The sequence below is a fragment of the Poecilia reticulata genome, chromosome 4, assembly GCF_904066995.2.
Source record: "Poecilia reticulata chromosome 4, P_reticulata-male-v2, whole genome shotgun sequence".
Lineage (NCBI taxonomy): Eukaryota > Metazoa > Chordata > Actinopteri > Cyprinodontiformes > Poeciliidae > Poecilia > Poecilia reticulata.
Genome location: NC_088833.1, coordinates 29,021,875 through 29,049,325, shown reverse-complemented (window position 1 = coordinate 29,049,325; position 27,451 = coordinate 29,021,875). Strand labels below are relative to the sequence as shown.

At 40.3% G+C, this 27,451-nt stretch overlaps 1 protein-coding gene across 2 annotated transcripts; it reads right to left on the bottom strand.

Moving 5' to 3' along the window:
- Positions 1-1,378: 1,378 nt before the first annotated feature.
- lmo4b (LIM domain only 4b) lies at positions 1,379-13,477 on the bottom strand. 2 transcript variants are annotated; one of them, XM_008407746.3, is made up of 5 exons: positions 12,873-13,477; positions 10,837-11,077; positions 5,782-5,878; positions 5,543-5,698; positions 1,379-2,329 (listed from the first exon to the last, which is right to left on the bottom strand). In XM_008407746.3, the coding sequence occupies exons 2-5, from the start codon at positions 11,070-11,072 to the stop codon at positions 2,321-2,323; spliced, it is 498 nt and encodes a 165-aa protein (XP_008405968.1). In that variant the 5' UTR covers positions 11,073-11,077; positions 12,873-13,477; the 3' UTR covers positions 1,379-2,320. The 2 variants fall into 2 exon arrangements, with proteins under 2 accessions (XP_008405968.1, XP_081462765.1); XM_081606639.1 differs by lacking the exon at positions 12,873-13,477 and adding an exon at positions 12,342-12,362.
- Between the last annotated feature and the right edge of the window lie 13,974 nt (positions 13,478-27,451).

Sequence of the window (27,451 nt, the reverse complement as noted above, 5' to 3'; positions counted from 1 at the left end):
GCCATCTTGGAGCGGTCCACCACTCCACTCAGCTTTACGTGTTTAGCAAGCAAAATGACGTATCAGCGCATTAATCGATCATAACACGCTTTTTTGTTACTGGAAACCATATTCAAACATCTATCAAAGCTACATTTATAAACAATTGTATTTTTTAAGTATGTTTTTAATACATAGTTCAGAATATTTAAATATGCTTAGTGGCTATAACACTAGAATAGGAATGGAATATTATGATATTGATGTATGATGAGCATATTACAAAGCACACAGCCGTTCATAATTTATTTAATAAATTATTTAGTAATATCAATACATATTTATATAACTACAAACACAAATAAATAATGATTAATAATGACACAAATAAATAATGATTAATGCTAAATAATATATAATGTATGTATGTATGTATGTATGTATGTATGTATGTATGTATGTATGTATGTATGTATGTATGTATGTATGTATGTTGGGAGCGATCTTACTTTTGACAGAGTGAAAGAATTACATATAAATAATAGTCTTTACCACCTCTGTAAACTTTGCTGGTGAATGTAATAACGCACAATATAAGTTTTATAATATATGTTACATTGTTTCATTTCTAATGTAGGCTATTGTGTCAGATAATCTAAGTCAATGTTAGAGAATAATTAATTTTTTTAGATTTACAGAATCTCAGTTAGCCTTCATAGCGGGGCTGAACCCCGTATTACACCAAGCACTATAGCTAATATTAGCTGGTATCTCACCGGTGGACATAAATACAGTAAAGTAATATTCTAATCACAAAATATACACAATAATATGTCCATCTTACTTGTGAAATGTTGTTTGTGGAGCCCTCACATCAATAATCCGTCGATCTGAACAACAATATCCCTCAGTGCTGAGGCATCCTCTGCTGTTTTGGTTGAGCAAAGTAGGAGGGACGACCGCCGTATTTCCTGCGCCGGAGCAGCCAATGCGGGGTCTACTCTTATAGTATGTCTATGTTTTCAATGACATGAAGTATAACACACTCAGGCCCATGTTCCTATGGTCGTTATTGAGAGCCTGATCCCATACGATATTTTTGTCGACTCCCCCTAGTGGTCTGGAGCCCTTCCAATTAGTGGATCCAGTTAATAGCATTACATAAGTGCTGTGTTTTTTGTTTGTTTTGTACTAATTGCGTTGTTTTCCTCCTTGCTCCCATTTCCTGTTTGCACAGTGATTTTTCTGTTGCATTTGGGGGGGTTTGTGTGTTTTGCAGTTCCAGCTGGTTGCAGTGCGTTTCACTGGTTTCTGCAAGTTTGCGCTTGTTGGTATTTGTCTCCAATGCACATTTCTCCCTAAGAAATATACATACTAGTCACAATGAAATTGAGGAGGCTTTAAAATCTTCCAATACTTTTATTATTTAAATACACCATACGGGAGCAAATGTCTCGGAAAATATCACAAATAAATTTCTCTTTCATTCATCATTTATATGTTGGGAATGATATCTACATTTCTGGCTATGAGCAGAACTTCTTCAGGTTGCCATGGTGTAAAGGGAAGGAGCCGGATGCAGGGGTCAGATGTACTGTAGCCACACCTGGACAACAACATTTACATGCATACTGTACATACATGGTAGCTTTACAAATACACCACAAGTGTTCATGATTTGTTTTCCACAAAATGCCACAGATATTGTATTTAAACCCCATTCATATATACATATACATATGAACACATATATGTATATATGAATCAAAAACAGAAAGAGAACATATTCCCCCTTTTTTTGACAACACTTAAAATATAGAAAGTGAAATCACCACGTTTCTGGGAAATGAGGATAGAAAAGGAAGAGAGGGAAAAAAAAGAAAAGTTCCCGCTTTTCCCCCAAAAGTGTTTTTAAACAAATGTGCAGCGTTGAAAAGTCTGCAACTCTTAAACCTAATTAGTCTGTTTTTTTTTACTTTTCTCTTTGCTCAGTCACAACATCCTCTCAGTCGGTTTCTTTTACGTCCTCTCTACCTGGAGAGTCCCCTTCTGATTACGATCAGTGTTAAAACTCCTAAACGTTCCCGAGCGTTCTCGTCTCAGTTGTAATAAGTGCAAATATCCACCCAGATTTGGGGAAAAGCCGAAGGTTGAAGGCTGGGAGTTAGGGGGCGGGGCCTTGAGGGTTGCGGAGATGAGAAGTCAGGTTACTGGTTAAGATGGGCGGAGGGTTCCTTTAGGGCGAACGGGCCTGGGGTGCTGCTGATCCACGCTGTCTCAGGTGACAATGAGGAAGGGCTAAAATGAAGGCACACATCCTGCTTCCTGCACAGCTTCCCACCTAACACACCTAGCACGAAAAACAAACAGAAATGGGAGATTAGCAACGCACCAATCCACTTTTTTCACTTTTCATACTGATATCTGAAGTTAGTATTGGTCGATACCGATCTCATACAGAAAAAAACGGTGCTGAATTGACTTAAAATTTCTTTTTTTTCAATTTAAACAGACATAAATGTACTGAATTACAAATGAATTTGATAACTAACAGCACAGCACACTTAAATACATCAATAGCTTCACAAGTAGAGATGCAAATGTTTGTGATAAGCGATTCAATTCAGATTTTTAGGGCAACGATTTGATTCAGAAACAATTTTTGATTCACACACTGTTTTTCTATTCAAACAGTCTAGAGGTAGTTTAAATTATCTGACAACAGGAAAAGAGTGTAAACAAAACCATCAATTATTTAAAACAATTTGATAGGTTTCCAAACTGTATCAAAATTCACCAGTTTATAGTCCAACAAATATAGGTTTACAAATGAAATTCTGTAACTTATATTACCAGTATTAGGCTAGCTTACCTGGTTTAGCTTTGTCATAAATAAAAAAAATCTCAAAGTTTCAAATATAATTTTACAAAAAATTAACCAAAATCTATTTTTAAGCATTTTGAAACTGTCCAAAATTCACAGGACAATATGTAGATGTAAAAATAAACTGCAACAAGCCTTTTAAATGGTACGGAAAGTGCAATTAGAAATTCTAAATATAATATAAAAATAAATAATAAACAATGACACCTCTCAAAGCACGAATCCTAGAATTAGTTTTGAATAGATGTGCTCTTATAGATCTCAGGCGCATTGTCACCGATGCTCGGTCTATCATTTTTGTTGAAATCAGAACTGATAAAGATATAAACATTGGATTGGTGCATCTCTAACAAACATCTTTGGTCAGCATTAAAAGCAAGACGTTGAAGTGTTAAACGTGTCCACTCCCCTCCACCTGATAAATACATTTTCCACTAGCGCCTGTGTTTAATTTATTGATCAGCCAGGCTTTGAAAACCATCTGGTGTCCCATTTACTTAGCACCGACTCAAAAGTGCCTTCATGAGGCGATTCTCTTTGGTATAATTAGAAGCACGCTCCAGCATAACTGCAGGAGGTGCTCAAGCCTGTGAAACAGAAATGCAGGGGGAGGAAACACTATTATCTGTCTTGGTACAAAAAAAAAAGAAGAAAAAAGAAACAGCTTTAAACTTTTTCATCTTCCTCGTGTTTTTCTCTGTGATTCTAAGGGGTGATTTACTTCCCCCCTCCCCTTCATCCTTCAAATCACTAGGAGGGCTTGAGTCTATTAGTAATTGCAAACTCCGACTTTGGGGGCTAATTAAAGTGACTGACGCTGGGAGGGTCTTCCTCCCCTGGGTCAAAGTGAGCTCTGTTGGAGAGAGGTAATTTGTCTGCTCTGAACAAAGAGATTAGGCAGGAAGAAGCTGGAAAGGAAGTTGAAGATATGAGCTCAAAAATGATCGCCGCAAAAATTGCAAATAATCAAAACGACTGCGGCCTGATGCATTGGTGCCGTATTGATTCGGAGGTCCGGAGTCCTGCCAGATTCTGCTAAACGTGCCACAATGTGCTGGAGCAGCAGGATGATCCTCCACGTTTTCCCATGTGGAGCTAACAGAAGCATCCACTGAGCGTTTCTGTTTATTTAAATATTCTCTCCTCTCTCCGCTATAATTAAAGCACCGGGGCCAATATTCAGATTGCGTTTTAGCATCAATAATGCAGCACTTTTTTTTTTTCTCCCACTACAATTGATGTCGGGGGCATAAATAAACAATGAAGCTTCGTATTTTACTACGCCGGCCGTGCTAACGGAGACGCTCTTAGCGCGTGGCTGACGACTTAAACAGACGTTTAAAATTAAGCTAGATAATACAACGGCTTTCAATTTAAATGTGAGGAGCTCTTAGAGCTCGGCGAGCCGATCTGTAAAAGTGACAAGCCCTTAAAAGGCCTTAATGGAGTTCTGCCTCTCCTCCACTCGCACGAGCACTCAAGGTGAAATGCATGCTCCCAATAATATGATTCCTCTTTTAGTCTATCTATGACACACTCCAAACACTCCCCCCCTTTCCAGGTTTCTCTCAGCCTGTGTGTATCAATAAAACTCCTTGTTTTGAGGCAGAAATGATTAGATCTCCAGCAGGCAGAATGGAGTTACTCTGAAGAATGAAGTTATCCTTGTATATGATTAGGCGTTTTGTTTTGCTTTCACTGGAAACATCAAGATGGAAGTAGTGATGACGGTTCTGGTGATACACTAGCTGCCCGGGGTGATCCAGTTTATCCACACAAGGTCATGAAAATATGCTTTAAAGGTACTTCTCTGTTGTAAATACTCTCAAACTAATGTGCGACGACAATACAACACAAAGCTTCTGCAGGATTTCATGGAATACGTTTTTAAAATGAAACAAAACAAAACATGGATGCCAATTATTGCTCTGCGACATCACAAGAGGCTAGCCGACCAAACAGGCATTAGCAAACGTTATGGTGGTCGAGTTTCGGCATAGACTTTGAGGTGTTTGGGTGATAAAGGTCACGGTGGACCTTTATCACCGTGACCTGATAAAGGTCACGGTGTAGTAGTTATGGGCATTAGTGGCCCATAACTACTACACTGTAGTTATGGGCATTAGTGGCGCCCCCAGAAAATGTTCTTAAGGGGCAGGGCCAGACAAGGCCAGTAAAATTCCAGGCTGGTCAGAAAAAAATGTTATTCATAAAATTTAGGGATGAACGATAGATCAGCACTAACATTAATACCAGCCAATATTAGTCATTTTTTAACATGTCGCTACGTTAGCTTAGCTTAACTTCTCTGGTTCTAACTGACTCTAAAAAGTAGTGGTAGAGGACCACAGGAGTTCTGGAGGAAACGTGTAGCATTCTACTACTAAATAAACACGTTTAAAGGCGGAATCTGATTTTAAAATATTAGAACAAATGACTTTGGTCATGCACACATGATCAAAGGCACGTGTTCTATCTGTGACAAACTATATCTTGAGTGATTTTTCACCAGTCTGGTATGTAGTTTTAAATACTTTGTAGAAACAGCACAAAAAAGTGTAGCCAAAGAAACTTTGAATAAATTATTGAGTTAAAATGTAACAAAGCCAGTTCCCGCTTTTCTCATTTCACAATCTATAACTCACTAATAACAAACTTCCACCAGTGCAGCGGCCTTACCTTCTGGTCAGGCAGTAACGGGTTCGTCTGCAGAGAACTTAAATGGCCGTTGATGAGCGCTGTGGGTCTGTCGTGTTCGCAGAAGAGGCTGCCGTTGATGTAGTGGAACCGATCCCCAGGAACAAGCCGGTTCCGGCAGGTGGAACACGTGAAACACTTTGGGACAGGAAGAGAGGAACCAGATTACTTACTTACACACACCACTAAACACGGGTACATGGTGGCGGTTTTGGTTTTACCTTGAGATGGTACACATTGCCCTGCGCCCTCATCACCAACTCACTGGCTGGAATCGACTGACCGCAGGCGCTGCAAGCTCCACTGTTCCCAAATAACCTGAGAAAAGACGGAGTGAGAAGAAGGGGGGTTACTCTGCGTCTGCGTAGATTTGCGTAATGAACTGTGGGAACCCACGCTGTAGCTTGCCAAGTTTTCTATTCTGCATGTCTCGACTCTCTTATGACTGAAAACACGAAGAAGAAGAGATGGAAGATCAACAGGAGGATTGAATCCTTTTAAGCTCTTCTCAAGCATCTCATGCTGAGACTACGTATTACTTTTACTGCATTTTTCTTTTCTGCAACCCAATAATAAGCAGGAACATAAGACATCAGGAGCTAAGAGGATTTGATTGTACACCCAGGCAGGGACGCAAAGCTTTCGCCATTAGGACTCATGTGAATGCTCTGTCAGTGCCGTGTTTCCATTAGAAACCCCGTAGCTTCTCTGGTTGATATATAATGTGCATGGGTTAACCTTTTCAATCATGGTGTCAACACTTTAGATTTGCTTCTGCTCATCTCTTTCGTCCCTAACCTTCTCTCTCTCTCTCTCTGCCTCTTGATAATGAAATGCTTGCTCCAGCTTCCCTTCTATCTTCCTTCTGAGTCCACAATTTAGATTACTTCATCTCGGTGAGCAGCAAACTGAATGAAATTTCGATTTGAGCAGAAAGTAATTTACTGGGATCTGGACCCATTTGTCATCATATCTCACTGGGTGTTTGCTCTATCACTGCACTTTTCCTAAGCAATCAAATAAGACCACAGCATCTGACATGCTCCGGAGAGAAGGGGGAGAGAAAGAAAGAGAGAGAGAGAGAGAGAGAGAGAGAGAGAGAGAGAGAGAGAGAGAGAGAGAGAGAGAGAGAGAGAAAGAGAAAGAAAGAGAAGGATGAAAAAAGGATGGGTGGTGGCAGTGGATCAGATAAAGTTGTTTGGCTTGAAAGAAATAATAATAAAATTAACAGGAAACCCAAGAACGTCTCGTCCGTTTTACGCTCTTGAGGAAGTTTTTCTTCATGAAAAGTATTTAAACGGAATCAGGGAGAGAATAATACGTGTTTCTGTCATATCCCCCCTTCTCCTCCCCGAGCGGTCGTTAAGATACGACTGACAAAAACAAAACAAAAGTAGGAGCTCTCAGAGAAAACGGCTTTCAATAAGACGGCACCGGGCGGAAGCAAATTTTGTTTTGTTGGCATCGTTTGGAAAGACTCCGTCAAAACTCAATTTCAGAAACTAATTAAATGGAGACTGTTGCCGCGACGCTGCCAGTTTTGGGCTCTCTCGGAAACAAATGTGTGTGTGTGTGTATATATATATAAAAATATATATTATTTATTTATTTGTATATATTTAAATATATAACTGGTTTTAAGAGACGTGACGATACGAGAATGATTCCACAAGAAAGCGTTGGGGTTTTATCAGCGTGAAAGCTTTTTGAGAGGTGTTGAAACAAAGCCTACGAAGGTCCACGAAGCAACACGAAGCAGGTTAATTATTTTACCAGGAATGGAGAGGTAGAGGGAGAACGGAAAGGAGTGGTGGGAGGGGGGGCAGCTCTGGATACTGTTTGATTTAAGGAGCCCAGGCCTTTAGGTGCTCAATTAAGTTGCTGTAGCATTTTGAACTTGGGCTCTAATGGCCCCCCTTCCACGGCTCGGGACTGAAGTCGACACGGCGGGTCAGCATAATTAAGGCCAAGGGGACTCCTAATTACAATGACACATCTGGTTTCTGCTTTCCCTCCTCTCACAATAATCATAATAATAATAACAATAATAATAATAATAATAATAATTTTTAAAAAACCAGTTACTGACAGCGTTTCAAGAGAAAACGCTTTGATTTATCCCTTTCTCCGAGTAGATCTGATTAAATTAAATATCAAAACACCAACAATCAGAAAAAAAAGAGAGAAAGGAACCCATTCCGAGCTGTCTGTTGAGTATATAGGCGATGACTATTGGATTTCATTTCAGCAGTGACTGCTGGGTGAAATATAGCATGGCTTGCTGCTGGGCTGTCTGGTAAATGCAGACCTCGTTCGCCGAGACCTTTGAGTAGGGTAAAATTACCCCCACAACAATGATTTCTGCAACACAGTCCATTAAAAATGCCTCTCTACATCAGCAGCCAAAGCACCTTAAAAGCACTAGGCCATATTGATACTGAAGCGAGGCTTTGCATAATGGCAAGAGCTGCATTAGAGAGGAGGGTGTGGGGGGGGATTGTGAGGATGACGGAGGGCTGGCACAGATCGTTGTGTGTGTGTGTTTTGGGAGCAGGGGGTTGAGGGAGGAAGAGAAGGGTTTGTGTATGTGTGTGTGTTGGAAGTGGAGGGTGGGATCAGCCAAATTACACTTGGTTAATTCAGAGTAACAGATCTGGCCCCAAGTGAATTGAAGGCCTTGAATTAATTCTGATATGACAAATCAAGATAAACGTTTCCTCTAAATTGCATGCGATTTAATTAATTTCTGAGATCCCCCCCCCCTTTTTTTTTCCTTTCCTCTTCCCTGGCCCTAATAAGTTCACATTCTCTCATGCTGTCATAGTGCTTGAGTGGGCAGACTTCAAAGTGATATTAAATAACCAACTATTAGATTTACCTCACACGTTCTATTGGAAAAGTGCCATTTAATTACCTTGGCTTATTCAATTAAGCCGACCGCATTCTCTCCCGAATCCAGCAGCCGCGAGTAAATTAATTCCCCCCTCCGCCAGCCAGCGGCCCACAGAAATAACATCACCTCTGGCTGGAGACAACACGAGGCGCAACTTTCGCTTGGAAGTTGAGGTGCCGCCCTCTGGACCAGACACAGCTGGATTTGATGCCTAAAAATATATGTTGCATGTTCTGTTTGGAAAAGTCAGTCTGCCCCTTTAAGATAAAGAGCAGAGGAGGTGGAGGGGGGGAGCAAATGGCCTTCACAATAATCCCTCTTCTCTATCTGTCTTTCTCTCCTGCTTCTCTCAAAAGCCAATTTGGTTAATTAAATGTTTTGTTTGCGGTGCGGCTCTCATTCATTTCGGACACGTCACTGGTAGCGGATACAAGCCAGGGACCAGATCTCATTAGATAAAACCCATCAGGACTAAAGGAAATGGAGGGGGGACTATAATTAAAGCATTTAATTGTGTAGACTCACTGTCACATGCCTTCTCCCCCCCAACACATCAACCAACCAACCAACCACCACTTCTGGTCTTATCTCTACAGAGATCTCTCCGTTCCATAATATGCTTTTCAGTTCTTCCAACCAAGCACGCTCTCATTACAAGTGGAAAAGGTGTATCCACACACACACATACACACTCACACCCAAATCTCCATTTCTCCCTCACACACACACACACGCCCACGCACGCACACACACACACGTATGCACTCGGCTTTCCAGTTTTAATTATGTTATAGTACCATTATGAATGAAGTACCCCATTGACTTCCCTGTGTTTTTTATGAGGTGGGAGTAGGAGCTGAGAGCCACACTTTACCATTTCAATTAATTGTGCAGTTTTTTTTTTTTTTGGTTGTTTTTTTCCCCCCCTGTTGACTGCAGTGTTGTTCCGTCTTCACTAAAACATTGAGTTGAGCTGTATTTTAACTTTCTAATATGACGCCCACCCATTCTCAGTGGTATCTGAAAAGATTCAGAGTTGAATTCAGAGCCAGATTGACTAATTTCACAAGATCAGGTGTCATTTCCTTATCTATAACTCACATCTACAACTCAGTGGTTCACCTGATGTACTATGATTTGATCTGTTAAGTAAAATGTCTTCGTCTAACTCGGCACATCAACCATGGAGGGAATGTATAACTTTCTTTGGGTTGTTGGTGTGAAACAACCCAATTCTTTTTATTCATGTTTACAACACACCAAATATGTTTTGTGAGTTTTCATTTTGCTAGATCACTCAAAAGCTACATGAAACAACCTGAGTTTCCACCAAAATCCATCTCTGACTGTCTTGCAGCCAGGGCCGGATGTAAAAGGATGTGGGGCCCTGGGGCTGGAGTCGGTTTTGGTGTCCTCCAGTTAATGGTGGGCATTTATCGTATTATAATTTATTGTGATAAAATTCTTGTCATAAGAGTTTTGAGTTAGCATTTCCTCGATAAATTCCAGTTGATGTAAAAAAAAAAACAGCCTAAAAAATGTTTTTACTATTTTCTCCATTGTTTTTTTTCCCATGAGGGCATCAATAAATGTCAGTAAATTTGAAAAAAAAAATTAAGTCAGTTTAGTAACATAATTCACAAGTCTTTAAGTATGTAGCATCCTGAAGAAGATTCTTTCAAATAGGAATGATTTTCAAGACTTAATTTGTTTGTGGTACTGTGAATTCTGTCATGCAGTTATTTAAAAACTAAGTAATACATTGGTTTTATCATCATTTTTACCTTTATCACAATAGGACTAAAAAATATTGTGAAAAAATGTTGTATCACCCATCCCTACCTCCACAAAGAAAAAAATATTTTACTAATGCAAATTACAGGACATTAACAGGTAGCCCCTATACATTAGTAGGTATGAACTGATTGTAGGTTGAATACGTCCTGTAGCCAATAACTCCATATTGTTTCCAAAGAAAGTGACTAACTTTATCAATTTCAAATGCTTGAATATTGTTTATATTAATGAAAACCCTAAAATAATACAACTCATTTGATTGGGGCCTTTGAGTTTTGAGTTAAGTGTAATGTTTGCAAAACATCCATTCATTAAAAATTACAAATCTTTGGAGCCCCACTCAAAATTGTGGCCCTGGGCTACCGCCACTTTCTTGCCCAGCTTGCAACAGTTTAAGAAATCTCTGCTGAAAACTGATCAAAAACCCACAAAAACTGTTTGACTCAGTGGTGCCAAACAGGGAAAAATCCCACCAATTTTATCCTGGTGCTCCTTCAACCTGCTCGGAAACCTTCTGTCAGTAAGTCAACTTGTTGACACTTAAAAGCAGGACGAAATTGAGCACAAAACGTCCTGGCTTCCTCACCTGATGTAGTCGTTTCTGCAGAGGATCATGCCGCTTTTTGTGTAGCACGACGTGCCTATTTCGCCCAGCTGGGCATGGCAGCAGGAGCACTTGAGGCAGCGGCTGTGCCAGTAGCTGTCCATGGTGTAGAGGAGGAAGCGGTCAGCGATTTTGCCCCCGCAGCCAGCGCATCGCTTCCAGGACAGGGAACCCGTCCCCACCGCTGGTGGCTGGCTGTTGCCTCCGGGATTCACCATCGTCTCTTTAAGAAAAAAAAAAAAAACAGAAAAGGTCAATGTCAGACTTACCTTTTACCCGAGAGAAAAATTTCAGCAAAATACCAATGCACAAATGAATCGGCGAGGGTCGAAATCAGCCAGTTTTCCCCGATTATTGATCGTCATATATTATTTTCTTATTCATTACATGCATCAAAGCGACAAACTCCCACTTCCTCAGATTTATAAACACTGTAATTGGCAGCACTAACCTTATGTTTATAAAGATGCATCAACACCGATTTCTGATTTTTTTGGAGATCTAATTCCATTTTTTTTTATTCACACATCACCAATGTTATCAGATTTTTTTTATTTTTTATTAATCTGCGCACAGTGCATGACAATATAATCACTTTCACCTTTGATATATGAGTCCATGGATAACAAATGTAGTAAGTTCTAAGTCCTGGTGCAATTACTTAAGTTTTTTCAGCTGTGAAGGCAAAACTGGCCTTTCCTTGACCGACTAACTGGTGCACATTCACTTTTTTTTTTTTTTTTTCAATTTAGGAATAAATTATCAGATGAAGATTGAGATTTACACTCGCCATAATCATTTGAAGAATGAGTCGGGATCTGGTATTTGCGAAAAAAAATAAGATTTCAAAGGACAGGCAACCAAAATCAAAACACAAAATCGGTATTGGTCAAGCCTGATTGGTTCATCATTAAGTATAATTTATGCAAACTAAAACAAAGAAGAAGAAAAAAAGTAATTTCATCTATTAACAGGTAGCAAAGTCCAGCTTTCTCAATACGCCGCTCTAATGCCAACTTTCAATCCAAAAATCACAACACAATCCTAATAAATTCTTATCTTCTTTTCAGTCATTTTATTTTTCTCAAACATGAAACACTAAAGCAGAAGCGGATGAAGCTTTGTCACTCCAGTTCCCTGTTTACTAGCAGTTGATACTAGCTGGAGCTTCAGGAGAAGAGTGAGACATGCACAGCCCAGCACTGAGACTTTGCAGACAAACCTGCTGTAATGACTGTAATCTAATGATTCAACCACAAAATTAATGTGGAGCTCTTTTAGATGTAATCCCTACCAATTTGATCAGGCCTGACTCGCCAGGATAAAGCAAAAAGAAAAAAAAAATCTTTGTTGAAAGCCAGGTAGGCCAATTAGAGTTAGGATGGGGGGGGGAGAAGAGGGACAGGAAGGGAGGGGAGAGAGGGAGATAGAGAAAAGCATTCAGTAAGCCCATTAGCGATGGCTCTTAGGGACAAACCACTGCCTACCTTAGTGCTGATTAGATCTAAAAGGAGATGAATTAAAAAAAAGAAGAGAGAGCTGAAAGTGACCCCCTGGATGAGCAGGACAGACTATAGTCAAGTTTCATTTAGGGGAGGGAGTTTCTGGGGGTTTTCTTAGCTGAGGGATAGAAGGGGCAGGAGGGAGGAGGAGCGCGAAAGACGTGTGTGTGTGTGTGTGCGTGTGTGTGCGTGCCTGTGTGAGAGAGTGGAAGGGGGTTGGCTTTTAACTTAAATGGGCTAACTCAAGTAATTACACGACCGTTCAATTTGGGCAAAGAGACCAAGACGTAGAAATACAATAGAGGGGAGAGGGATGAAAACGCTCGTGGCTGCTTCTTCGAAATGGAAAATAAGCTATGCGACTTCATATTGGAGTTATTATGGAGTAATAGCGTGGAAATTGCATAATAGGTGATAGCATGATAGCATAAAAGGCGCAGGCGGAATGTAATACTACTATAGCATTCCAGCGGAAAACATAAACACACCGTGTAGCTGCAGGACTCAAATACTCACCTTGTTTGTTTTTCTTAAGCGTAATTGCAGTAAAGTTGGCGACGCAGTTGAACAGGTTGGTCCCAAAAGCAAGTACAGTTAAAAAAAAAAAAAAAAATGAAAGAAATGAAAGAATTACGTGGACGCAGTACCGCGCGCGCTGGCCTCGAGCTCCGCGCGACAAGCGGAACCCAGCGCTGAACAACCCGAGTCGGTTTGTTCACAGGCAGCAGTAGCAGCAGCAGCGCGCGGACCGGAGAGAGAGAGAGAGAGCAAATGGAGTTTTCAGATAGTATTTCCACTGGATGTTCGCCCCTTCTGCTGTCACCGCTTTACTGCTTTTTTCTGTTTGCTTAGAAACGAAAGGATTCCACAGCAAGACGTTGTGTGAGGTCTCCGCATGCCGTAACGTTCCCCAAAAAGCTTGAAGTGCGTATTGTGGCAAAAATAGGGGGTAGAAGGAGGGAAAAAAAGGTGGAAGTGGAGGAAGAGCGAGGCAGGCGGAGAAGATGAAAACTGACTGTCCGCACTCCGTCTAGTCTGGTCTCGTCTGGTCGGTGCGTCCCGCAAGCAGCTTGTTCTACATGTGTCGCTGACAGCAAGAAATCTCCAGTAAAAACCCTCCTTAGGTGTCTGACGGAAGCGACGCCTCGGCCAATCAGCTCGCAGTCCATTTAGGAGGAAAACAATCTCAGCCAATCAGGGAGAAGTGATATTGACTGGACACACAGACATGCAGGAATGGAAACGGAGGTAAGAGAGGCTGGAGTAGGTATGTCAAAGGTGTGTGTTGAAAACAAGCTTATAAGAGCCAAAAGCCACAAAAATAAATAAATAAATAGCATCTGTTTAAGTTAAGTTCTAATTCTATACTTTTTTTCTAATTAATGTTTCGATAATAATACTGAAAATATTTATTTAACTGTATACAATAGGTTATTTAAACGATTTAGAGGTTGGTAGGATCACAACGAAAGCAGCTCTGCTTTTATTCTTACTGCTCCCTTTAAGAACATTTTCAAATGCGCCACAAGCTGCATGGCAACACGCAGTAGGTTACATTCACCTCACGTCAGAGTTTAATTAGTTGACATTCAATAACTACTTAGTTTACTGAGGGTGACTCCAACCTCTGGGAAATATCAGGGCTTTACAGCTGCGTAGTGGCGCCATCGTCTGTCACTGAGAATAATAGCAGCGAGATCGGCTGTCGTTTACAACCTCATTAAGCTGCAGGTCATTGGTTTCAACACCTATTAAGGCTAATCTGCAAGACCTCGATTTGGCTGAGATCCTTTAATTATTTCACTGTTGCAGGCTGTTTTTTAATCTATGACCGTGTTTGATGAGAATATTGTTTTGCTGTATGGTATCTAGCCACTTCTTAAAAGAGAGATAAGAACTTTTCTTTCTGTTGCATGTTGAGTGCCTTGGCAAAGTATATATACCCTAGCATAATTTGTTAGGTTACAAACACAACTTTTATGTTAATTTTATTGGGATTTGATGCGACACAACAGAATGTAGCATATGGGTCCAACGTGAGGAAAAACAAAATATTCGAAATATCCATCCATCCATCCATTTTCTATACACCGTTGTCTCTTAATGGGGTCGGGAGGGGTGCTGGTGCTTATCTCCAGCTAACGTTCTGGGTGAGAGGCGGGGTCACCCTGAACAGGTTGCCAGTCTGTCACAGGGCAACACAGAGACAGACAGGACACAACTATGCACACACACACTCACACCTAGGGAGAATTTAGAGAAACCAATTAACCTGACAGTCATGTTTTTGGACTGTGGGAGGAAGCCGGAGTACCAGGAAAGAACCCACACATGCACAGGGAGAACATGCAAACTCGATGCAGAAAGACCCCAGGCCGGGAATCGAACCCAGAACCTTCTTGCTGTAAGGCAGGGGTGTCAAACTCCAGTCCTCGAGGGCCGGTGTCCTGCAACTTTTAGAAGTGCCTCTGCTGCACCACACCTGAATAGAATAATTAGGTCATTAGCAAGGCTCTGGAGAACTGAGGAGGTAATTAAGCCATTTGATTCAGGTGTTTTGTACCTGTGGCAAATCTAAAAACTGCAGGACAGCGGCCCTTCAGGACTGGAGTTTGACACCCCTGCTGTAAGGCAACAGCTTTATATTCGAATTAGAAAACCAAAAAATTCTTAAAATATAGTTTACATTTTATTAAACCCTACTTACTATTTAAGACCAAAACTGAACTTTCTGGACATGCAAAGTGATGTGTGTTCTCAAAAACCTAAAACTGCAAATGACCTTGTAGACAATCCCCACAATTTAAACAAGGTGGTGGCAGAATCATGCTGTGGGCATGATCGTCTTCAACAGGAACGGGGAAGCTGGTGAGAAGTTAACATGAATGGAGCTACAGACAGGAAATCCTGAAAGAAAATCAACTGCAAAATGCTTGATACCAGTATGGAGGCTCACAAAGCGACATGACAACACTAAACATTTAGGTCAAGGTTCAGTGGAATTGTTCTGATCAAAACATGTGTTGGAAGTGGTTCAGTCAAAGTCCAGACTTGTGGCATGAGTTGAAAGTTGCTGTCTATGCTCTCCGTCTGACATGACTGAGGTTACAAAGATTTAGCAAACATTCAAGTCTCTAGATGTAAAGGTAAGCTAGACTTGCCACCAAAAACTTACATCTGTAATGAATCAAAAACTTGTTTTCTATAGCATCGACTAAGGTTGGAGTGTGACGAGATCTTGTCGTACAAAATCTCACCACATGAAAAGATCCCAATGTTTCTTGTTGAGGTGAGTGCTATGCTAGCTCATGAGCGCTAGCCAGTTATGGTCATCATGGCTTTGCCTGTTGAAGTTGTAACAACAGATGTTGTTTGGCAGCATTTTTGGCTTACAGTAGGAACTATAAATGCTAACAGAGTCACAGACAAGACAGGATGTAAACAACACCTAAGCCATGCAAGTAGTTCAGACGCTGAAAGAGGCAGAAAGCATTGCTATAACAACCGATGAGTGGATGAACCTCAGGACCTTTTTTTCGGCCTTAATGTGATCGTTGAAGTTTTCTTGAAAGTAATAATCTTTTCTCGTGAACTCAACATCATCTTGTCTTGTGAGTTTTGGGCATTGATAAACCTCTACTCAGGCGAGTGAAATAAAAGCACACATCGTAGCATTCAGACTTTTATTTTCTGAAAACGACCTACAACCATGTGTGTTAATCTGGTCTATCCCATGAGATTCCAATGAAACGTCTGTGGTTGAAGCGTGACAAAACACGAACACGTTCAAGGGGGGATGGGAGGGTACGCACTTTCATGAGTCATTGTTGGTTTGAGTAAAAAGAGCCGTAGCAGGAAACATCTGGTGCAGGAGTGAAGATGATTGCCACCGGTGAAAAAAGTTGACTTAGAGAGAAGTTACCGGGCTTTGAGGTTTTACATGACAAAACGACGCCCCACTCCCCCTCCGGCTACGGATGTGTAAAGATGATCTTTTTCTTGACTTTAATTGTTTAATTATTCTTGTGGCTCTGAGGAGATTGCGCTGCATCTAGCTGATTTCCCTTTGGCAAAGCCAGCGATACTCCACCTTGGGTTCAGCCACATTCTCTTGACACTCTCATCAAGCCTCACTCACGATGGAACAAAAAAAAAAGCCCACAGAAGATTGCAAAGAATGTCTTTTCCACCAAGGAATGATTAATTGATTTAATTGATTAAAACAGTGAGAAACTCTGAAATGAATTTGAAAAGAGGCCTCACAGGAAAAGCTTTGTTTGTTCCAGGCCTATTTTAATGAGCTTTTCATCACTGGGCAAGAAAAATTACTTTCTGTGTGTGTGTGTGTGCGTGTGTGTGTGTGTGTGTGTGCGTGTGCGTGTGTGTGTGTGTGTGTGTGTGTGTGCGTGCGTGTGTGTGTGTGTGTGTGTGGGTGGGGGTGTGGGTGTGTGTGGGTGGGGGTGTGTGTGCGCGTGTGCGTGCGGGTGTGTGTTTTAGGGGGGGAAAAATAATTATGGCTAGTGGAAGTAAGGAGGAGGCGGTGGAGGGGTCAGGATGAGGGAAAAGTGGGAGGAGTGAGGATTCCCTGAGAAATTGATCATCTCCTTTCCTCTGCTGAGATCGCTCAGTTCTGTAGTAGTTTCCAAGCAGCTGCATTATGAGAAAAAGGGAAAAGACAGAGAGAGAGAGAGAGAGCATGCACACATCAATATGTTAGAAAACTATTTCTATGTTCAAACAGAGACCGGAGAGCATCAGATCTTGATACTCCCCACAGGGGTGATCTCAACGAGATGAAAAGGAGACCACTGTCCTCCTTAATGAAGCTTGTTTGTCCTGTGGGAACTGGCATTCAGCGCGGTGGTTAACTTCAGATTAGGGATTCACTCCGTGAATTCACTCTCCATTGACATGACACTGAACTGCAGAGAGGCTGGCTTCATCCTTCAAGTTGTACACACCGCAGGCAGTCCCCTAAACCAACCACACGCGGGTCAATATTACCATCTCACGCTCATATTAAAATAGTTTCTACAGTGGCCTGGCCTCGTCTGCAAATTTTGCGTCGCAGCACGGGAACCGCCTGCGGTCCATATATGTACATCCTGTCTGTGGGAGAGATGTGTATTTACTTAGCTGAGCCAACTGATGAGTGGAGATTAGAGTTGAGATGATCCAGATAGAGAGGAACCACTCCCAGATGACTGCAGTAAGATCTTTAAGTGAAATCTTCTAAATGAGTTAGAGGCTACCTTCCTAAAACCATTAAAAGAATTTATAAAGCCCCCACTTCCTTAAAATGCCTTTTAGTTTCTCTTAAAGTTCATGACTCCTTGAGTTGCAATTTACTGACTTGCTGCTTATCTTTTATTGGTGATTCGTTTCGTGTGTTCCAGTCCTTACTTGTGTGATTCGTCTTTGTTTCAAACCATGAGCTAATTTTCTATGAATATGCTAGAACTTGATTTGTCCCCCCCACCCCTCCAACAAAAGTTCAACTTAGGGAAAGTTGAGTGGTGGGTTTAGCTTTCATGATAAAGCTGGGAAAGCAATAAGTTGTCATTGCTAGCTGACTACTGGCAGAGACAACTAATCATTTTCAATTGATTTAATAATGAGGTTCCATCTGAAAATGTGGTATGAGTTTATGAGGTAGGAGTTCATAAGTTTCTTACTTCTTCCTACTCCTTTTTGAGCATGTTAAGATTATTGTAGTACAAAAATATGTCTTTTGCATGCTTTGTTCATGTGTGTGATTTTATACTTCTATCAAGTTCGAAATAAATAAAAATAAAAAATAATATTTTCACTGTAAAGTCCATTCATTCAAGTAACACAATTAAAAAGTAAAACTAAATTTTGATAGATTCATTACACTTGGTGTGAATTTCTTTAAGCTTTACTACTGTTTAACATATATGATTATGACTCATCATTGTCTATCTTCACAATGCGATCAAATAACAAAGAAGAAAGTTAATTGGAAGTTGAAATTCAATAATTACAGGTGAGACTCAAAAGGTGTGGAATGCAGTTGGAGAGTCACCACACATAGAGACATTTTCAGGACGTTTCCTGGAAGTTTCCAAAATCAGTGACAATTTACAGAGTTAACACTGAAGGTGACCTAGAACAATCGAGCAGCAATAAAATTTTAATGGTTAAATAGTGAAACATGATAGATGCTGCAGTTGATACAGACTTGGTCAATCTTTGATTTTCAGAGCAACTTCAGGAATTATGCACTGATGAACAAATAAATAAAAACCCCATGTCAAATAAGAGTTTTATGAACATTTGGGCTGCGCAATATATAGAGAAACTCAAAGTATATTTTCAGTAATTACTGATCTTCATATCGGCAGTGATAACATCATGGTATGGTCATTTGTAGTGGATTGACAGTCCTTTGAAAATGATAGCGGTCAAGTTGAGGAATTAGATTTTTACCAAGTTGGCTTCTCGCGGGAGGTTACGAACAGTCTGAGGTGTGATGCGTCTGTTGTGCAGACCAATAGTCTCATCAGCTGTGTGTGTCTGGTCTTAGCCGATCCCGCAGATGGACGAGCCGGATGTAGCGATCTTGTGCTGGAGTGTTCACACGTGACTGACGAGTGGAAACAAACTCTAAAACGGACAATGGACATTGAGCCGTGCAGCTACTGCTCTGGTGAACAACGCTGCATCCAACAATGGCACGCTCCCACATAACTTGTGACATCGGAGACATTATGACTTGAGACAACATTTGTGTTTTTTTGGTGGCCTTTTATTGTCCCCAGTCCAAGGATTGTCCAGTTGTTGCTCATTTTGTCTGGACATGCCCCACCCATGCACTGAGTAAAAACACAACTCGCTGAGTAATGCTCACTGACAGCAAGTTGGATTAAAAATTATTCACAAATCAATATAAATATTACTTTTGTACAATAAAATGTCAGCAAAAGCTCATTCACACCTTCCCAATTGAACCGGGTCTTTTAGACATACAGACTAAAGTTCAATTAAAGCGGACAAAACAGGGCTGGTGTGAATGCGCCCTTTGTCTTTCCAGTCCAGATATACAGTGACATACAGCACTCTGGCTCATCATGCAGTGAGAATCTCAAAACTGCCCATGTGTATAACTCGGTGGTCAGCTACGGACGACTCCTCACAAATATTAAAGTACGGTAGCTAAAAAACATCCACTCACCACTGGGTACTAGATTTAACTACATAGCACATTGGTATAAGCACTTTATGAGGGGGCAGTCTATGATATGGTAGTTCTTGGTAAAAGTAGCATTAGCTTTTGATTTTGGACAGAGAGCACCCTGTTGTTTCCATCTTTAGGAGTTGTGCTAAGATGGCTGCATAAATCTGCCTTATCTGCTAGCCTTCCATCATGCAACCACTTTATAAATGAGCATAACGTGCTGGCGTTTCATAACACACTACCTGCATATCTGATTCCCAAGCCTTCTGTCGTGTGACATAGGAAGCCTGCCAGTAAACTCCATAATATAATAACAAAGTCAACCCAGTAGCCATGACTCCATATTCAGTTCAATGAACTGCGAGTCAATACACTCCAATTCATGTCAGCAGACTAGTGGTGCAGTTTGTGGTTAAGGTACAGGTAATTGAAGTATAATGTAATATAGTTACTTTACTCATCTTTGCTTTTTGTTTTATTTCGGTAATGTTCCTTGTTAACTTCTCATTAAGTCACAACTTTAATTGTTAAAAAAAACAAAAAACAGAAGTAGTGTTATACATGTTAGTTTGCCAAACTAAATCTTCATTTTATTATCCAGATAACCAGAATCAACAACCTAAATTCCTTTTCCTGCATCACAGAATTTGGGTAATGGATGCACTAATAATCAGATCACATAGTGTAATAAATCTGTAGAAGGTGTCAGTACCAATACGGTGGTCTGAAGATAAGAGAGACAAGATATGGGGCTATCATAGATTACGTCAAATAATCATGTTCTCAGCTGATCTAGGACTGTCTACCCTCTGTCAGACTTTTGCCACGTAGAGAGATTATATGTTATGAATTAAAAGTTTATATTCAACAGTAACTTGGGATCAAATTGGACAACAGTTTATTTTACTGTCACCTGGTAGATTTGTGAATGAGGTTATTATGTCTTATCTATGGTCTATTTATGGGTGTTTTCCCACCTGATAATCTGGTAGACCTGGTTCAACTGGGGACCAAAATTGCAACAATTGATACATTTCCATCTCCTGTGGTTCACTTTCTCACTGCACTGTCAAACAAACCAAACCTTTTAAAAAAAAACCTGCCTCCTTTTACCTGACTCTGCATCAAGAGCTACTGAAGGAACCAACATGAGATCCAACCTCCTTCTTCACGAAATGTAAACAAACATGGACTGTTGTCCAATTTTATTTTAGATGTTGCAAGATTTCTATTTTGTTGCTGGTAAAAGACCACAAGTCATTTCTCCTGCTACTCCTAGACACAAGCGTTACCTAGAATGCCCTGTGCTGTAGTCTTTCTGCTTTTGGAGCGATCTCTGACCTGCTTGGCATTAACATGCATTCAAACTGCACTAGAGTTCACTTCAACCAAACCGAAACCAAAGTTTGTTGGGTGGAGCAGAGTTCCCTTTTGTGGTTTACATTGAGTTCAATTACCTTCCCTAGCAAACTGGACTTTCTAGGCAAACAAACCAGAGTTCAGTTAAAACAGATTAAACAGGGCTGATGTGGCCCTGTGTTAGGTAGTACCCCAGAATAACAAGGCAGAGGAACTCAATTGGATTCAATTTCTTTACACAGCATCACTTCATTCTTGAGCACTTTACGAGATTCACCATCCATTGTCTTGGCACTGCCCATCTCCAGAGGTTGGGCGAGAGGCCGGGTACACCCAGGATTTAGCAGCACACACCATGTCACTTATAAAAAAAGTTTATGTAAGCAACAGCAGATTGCATCAATTGTTCCAGTTCACTGCAATCCCTCATCCTGAGTAAGCACTGGGCAACGGAGAAGGAGAACAACTCCCTGTTAAGAGGAAGAAACTTCCAGCTTATGATGTCTGAAAAGGTTTTCCAGGTTTGGACTGCGCTTCTTTGTGATCACGCAGCACAGAGAGAGCAAGAGAGAGGGAGAAAAATGGACTAATTTTGTGAGCACATACATAGTGCACAGTTGTGCGGTAATGTGCTCTAATTAGTGCAGAACTGTGGATTACACCATATCCAGCAGTGGTGTGATTCCAGTTAACTCTGCAGTCAGAACATGGATTCGGAAATTATGTCAAACCTCAGTTTCACCATGACTAAGTTTTAGTCATGACAGCTGAAAAGGATCTAGTTCTCTGTATTTTGCACCTTCAAACGCTGTAGGAACATGTTAACAAGTTGAAGCCGCATGCCCCCATGTGGCTAAACTTAAATGACATACAAGTCGTCATCAGAACTGTAAATGAGCTTCTTTTTAATTTTTTTTAAACAGTGGCTGTTACTGAGATTTATGTGGTAGGCAGCCATTGTGGATATTGGAAGTGTATTAGTTAGCTAATTGACTTGTGGGGAGCTTTACCTTCAATTTTCTTATACAAACTTGGAGATTTTAGCCTTGTAAAAGCCAGCCCTTTGTTTTACGCTTTGCTTCATACAAAGGGTTTAGATGCTAGTCGTGGACTCTGTTGAAGTTTTACCCAGTTGCTAACGTTTGTCCGTGACGTATGTAACGAGCCAGTTTGATGCTATGAAGCGTAACAGAAATTGCCAGTGTTGAAAACAACCATTTTCCACTGCAGGGAGACAAATGCTGAGCTAAACAAGATGGCTATCAAAGTTAGCTCAGTATTTGGAAGCGTGGCCAAGACAGACTAAACGACTTTGTTAACTTCCTCCACCGGTAATGCTAAAAGTAGACGCTACGATTCTAAAACAGCGCAGAAATTTGATGTCGTCATTCTCCTATTCGCTGATAGACTCGATTGAAGTTCTACCAGAGAAATCCAGGTCAATGGGAGAAAACCCAGACGGAGAGCTGAGAATAGATGAGAATCAAGTGGAATTACATAGAAATATAACGGCCAGGCTTGGAAATGTCAACGTGTGAGCAAAAACAGAATTTGTAATTACCTGCATGATTCCACCAATGAATCAGTGCCAATTGATAAAAATGTGTTTTCGTTTTTTTCATTTTCTTTTTAAACCAACAAACTATGAAAGTCTTAATTTAAAAAGGCTGTCAAGATGGTGACACTCAGAAAAGATAGTATGAACTGTGGTGGCTCTTATTGTTTTACATTGTTGTCCCACAATTAAAGGTTGCCAGTTTCAGATTTAGGGTTCAGGATGGAGTTGTACACAAACTTTAGTGAAAAATATTCATGACAGGTTAACTGATGAATGTAGGTGTAAATGTACAATGTAGTTTCTGGGAAATGCTGCAAAATACGATACAAGAACATAGTAGCTCCATCAAAACAACAACAAAACAACAACAAAACAACACGTAAGAAGGTATGAAATGTATCCGGAATTAAAAAAAAGATGAGAAATTAAAGCAGAGATGTAAAATTAAAAATCAGTCTTTCTATTAAGTGCTTTAATCGCCACATAATTGCCTCTGCACACCATTTCAGATTCTCTGCATGCGGACATGGTACAAACACAAACAGAGCGCCATGTGTTGCCTCTAACAACAATGCTTTAATGAAATGTCGCGAATCCTTAATGAGTCTCAATATCTCGTGATAAATTTCATAATTATTCAACCCCAACACAACCGGAGCGGGAAATTCATCAGTCAAAGCAAATTAGTTGGGATCCATTAGGGTTCAGTGTCTTGTAGGGACATTCACTTTATTAGCTTCTTACACCCATTGCCATAATTGAGAGCATATTTCATTTGGCTCGAGCTCCACTTTACTAAATGACTGCTCTTTCCCCTTTTCTTTTTTCCCCTTTTCTTTTTCTTTTTTTTTCTTTTATTTACAAAGTGAGGCTCTGTCATGCACAACGTCCGTACAATAGGTTATGTAAAACCAAGACAATGCAGTTCTCCTCGGAACGTTTCACCATTTTTTTTTCTCTTCGTTCTGCTGGCTTCAATCCGTTCATCTGAAACCCCAAACGAGACGAGAGCAAAGACGAACTCGCCAATAATGAAAGAATGTTTTGTGTCTTTGGCGAGAAAGGGCAGAGCAGGTAGCCCGTTGTTGATCAGCGGCACGCGGCGGCAGAGGATAATTTCTTTAGGATGACTGACGACAGCTTCCACTCACAGACGCCTCTCTTGTTTTGTCTTGGGGCTGCCTCGGGGTGCGCCTCTTCCCTCACTCCCCTGCCTCGCGTTTTGACAACCTGCAGACATCTCAGATGAGTGGCATTCTTCCCACAGAGACACGGAGTCTCAGACTTTGAAAGAATGAACAGTAAATCCTCCCTGTTTGGTGTTGAGACCAGGAGATGCTGAGTGGCAGAGAGAGTGATACCAGTGGAGTTAACTGATTTTAAGATTATGGATTTAAGATTAACTATGATGTGTTCCTTTATAATAATACAACTGCAATTAAAAAGCATCGCAAAGCAGCCTATCTAGTTTTGTTGCGAGTTCTATTTTAAAAAAAAAGAAGCTAATTTGTTATTGTTTAATGCACCACATTTGTCAACCAGAAGGATTTGTGGCCAGTTTATAAAAAAAGATTCTGGTCTGAATTAAATGTATAAGGAGTAGATGACTGTTGGTATCAGTAAAACTCAAGTAAAATAATAAACTTATTGTAACCAGGCTTTAAAAGCTAAGAAGTGTTTTATTTTTATTTGGTTAGTATTGCTACTCAAAAATGTTGAACTTTTGCATTTGCACCAGAGTATTTTATGGTGATTAAGCATGACAGACAAAATAGTGCAGAACTAAAGTAGAGAAAAGATGCTTTAAAAAAAATGAAAATCTGAAACTCTGCTGTCCCTGATGAAGAGTGTCCCCACAGCATGATTCTGCCACCGTCGTATTTTACTTTGAGAATGTCATGTCCACAGTCATATTCAGTAAATTTGGATATTGTTGAAAGTTAATTTAGTAAGTTAATTTCCTAAGTGAAACACATCAAATAGCTTAATTCCAAACAGATTGATGTTTTCTGTTAATTATGATAATTTTCTGCTTAGAACTAATGAAAAAATATTTAAGATTAGAATATTAAATCAGGCTAATGCAAGCTTCCTGCTTTTTATCAGTTTTCAGATTTTTTTTTAAGGAAAATTTATCTGAAAGCCAACCAAACTTCTTTTTTTTAGTTAGTAATTTCTATAAATAAAGCGATTTTAGTTAGTAGTTAGATTTTAACAAGATCAAGTTTAAACAAGCTTGAAAGTGTGTATTCAGTTAATAAATTTAAACATGCTGATGGCTAAAATGTAAAATATTAATATTTATATATAGTTGTTGTGCTTCCTGATTTGAATCTTCTTCCCTCAGTAATGGCTTCCTCACTAAAGTGTGTTATTTTCAGTGCAGTCTGGCAGTACTTGCTCATGGTGCCTTCAGTGATCATGAAAAGATGGAATATTTGACTCCTTTGATCAGCAAGCTACTAGTCAGATTTTTGACCCTGACTTGATTTGATCTTCCATCCCTAGAAAAAAACTTTTGGTAAAAATCTCCCAAGGTTAAAGAGTGTCTTTTTTTCCCCCCTTTTTCTTTCTTCTTTTCAGAATTATTAAGGGACGCTGCATTTTCCACAGCAGCAGAAGGACTTCATTAAGGCCTTGTAGTAATGTTCTAATCTTTTCCTTCCCACATCATGGCTGTGTTTGTCCAAAAAGCCTCTGCTGTGGAGCTGACCTGATTGGAAGGTAATAAAAATCTAAGTCGAACAAAGGATAGAAATAAGCTACATTCAAGCAAGCACGTAAACACACACACACACACACACACACGCACACACACACAGAAAAAAAGCACCCTTATCATCCCTGTTTCATTTAGAGTTGATTGCTGTCGGATTATAATGCAATCACCACGCTGCGTGAGCCGTAACTATGGGAACTGGTTTTAACTGTTTATCTTGCCAGAGATCTTAATTTAAGTTTGAACACTCTGTATCACTTTAGATGTGAGAGACATGGGAAATTGACAAAAAGGGTGAGGGGGGGGGGTTGAGGGGGACAACAAAGAGCGAGGAGGCAATGGGAGCTGTGGAAAAAAGGGAGAAAAAAAGAAGAAAAATGAAGAAACAGACACGTTCTTGTTCTGTCTGTTGTATTTCATTTGCAATTTGCTCTGTCTTTGAGGGGGAAATCAATTTATGATGACAATCCGCAGGGTAGTCATGAAAGGAGAGGAGCTCCTTTGCCATGGGAAAATTTCTCCTGGAGAATGTCACTAATCTTGGTAAAATGAATCATTCACACTTTATTTGGACATCTGTGTTAGCCCCCTTCCCCCTGTTCTCCCCCCCTCGACTTTCATTCATTTGTGACAGTTTTATTACTAGTTGTGCAGGTGGCTGGGGGCTCAGGAGTCAGACAAGAATGCCACATGGAGATAGTCCAAAATGCTGAGCAGCTCTCTGGTCTCTAATGACGTTTCCTCTGCTCTGCTCAGCACAACCTTCGCCGTCATAGCGGCTGCCTCTGCTAGCAAACCATTAATGCCTGAAGACGCACACTGGACCAAAATCAAGACCTTTTATTCTCCCCCTACATTTGGAACTGCAGCCTTTTCATCAGTTATCTAATGTCTAATGTGTGAACAAAGCCAGACAGAACCTAACCTTAAAATAGTGAGTTCAATGGATCAACGAAAAATGTAACTGTATTTGTCAAATAGATGAATATATTTTGACCAACAATTGAAAAATATGTTGAAAAAGCTCCTACTTTCAAACCAAATATTCAGTATTTTTGACTCAAATACAACTTTGTAGTATAAAAAAAAAAGTGCTAAAGCTGGTGTAGTCTTTCCTATTATGGCGCATTGAAAAATGTGAGTTTAGAGGAGCTGTATTATGTGCTTTCCAGGCATATAGTGTCATTTTATAGAACAATCGAGTACCTGTATACATCAGTTGTTATAAAAATGTTAAATTAAATATGACTTCATAGAAATTTTACTTCCTAATTTAATTCTTTGAAATTGAGCCTCTGTATCTTTAAAAACTCCTGTTTTTCTGAAACCTTCAAGAAGTCATCACAACATGGCTCCTCTATTAACGCTTTAACTTTTTTTTTTTACCAGCATCTGAGAGGTAGCTCACAAAATGAGCTCAGGAGATGCACACTTCCACCAGGCTAATTGCTGCTAGCTAGTCTGAAGAACCTGAGTTGCAGTTAAGGCAGAGGGTTGCTCTGTGAGGCGGAAGCTCTGGAAACTGCAGCTCTGAGGAGGAGCTGTGTCTCAAAGGCGGGGCTAGGTCCACACAGGCATTTTGCACACCTGAGTGGTTGCCACAGGAGATTAAAGGATTTCTCAAACATGCATAAAAGAATCAAGGCAACACTCCAGTATGTTTTTGATGAGAAAATAACATTATAACATGATCTAATGCTAAAATAGAAAAAAGTCAAGTTTACATAATACTGTATCAGTCTAAACATGAAATATTGAGGGAAATTTTGTGGAACTTTTCTGATTAGAAACATCTAATTAACTGACACATTCGAGTTAATCGAATGTGTCGGATGTATTTTAAGGCCACACCTAGAACACATTGCTGTCTTGTTTGACATGATGGGAACGTCACCACGGATCAGCCAAGACATCAAGAGCTATAGTCTGGCTCATCCTTGGCCTTGGAAACACTTTACCGATGGCTGAAGATGCCGCGTTCATTTGTGCAACAATACTTCAACAATACTTCTCTCACTTCAGGATGACGCAGGGACACCTATTAGACCAATTTATGCCTCAGTTCAACCATTTTTATACAAGTGTAGACATGATGGGAATGTCAAAACATCATGCTGCTCAGGAAAGAAATGAGTGTCCCAGAGATTAATAAAGACGTTTTCGTCCAAATTGTGCAAATTGAACAAAAGCTAAAGACATTGTGAAGACGCAGGCTTAAACTGGTATGACAGAGTCATTATCCACAGTGAAACGTGTTCCTC

Coding starts and splice junctions, on each gene's coding strand:
- lmo4b (XM_008407746.3), bottom strand. CDS start 11,072: ATGGTGAATCCCGGAGGCAACAGCCAGCCACCAGCGGTGGGGACGGGT. Junction 5,879..10,836: donor TGCAGAAACGACTACATCAG/GTGAGGAAGCCA, acceptor GTCTTTTCTCAG/GTTATTTGGGAACAGTGGAG. Junction 5,699..5,781: donor GCAATGTGTACCATCTCAAG/GTAAAACCAAAA, acceptor CCTGTCCCAAAG/TGTTTCACGTGTTCCACCTG.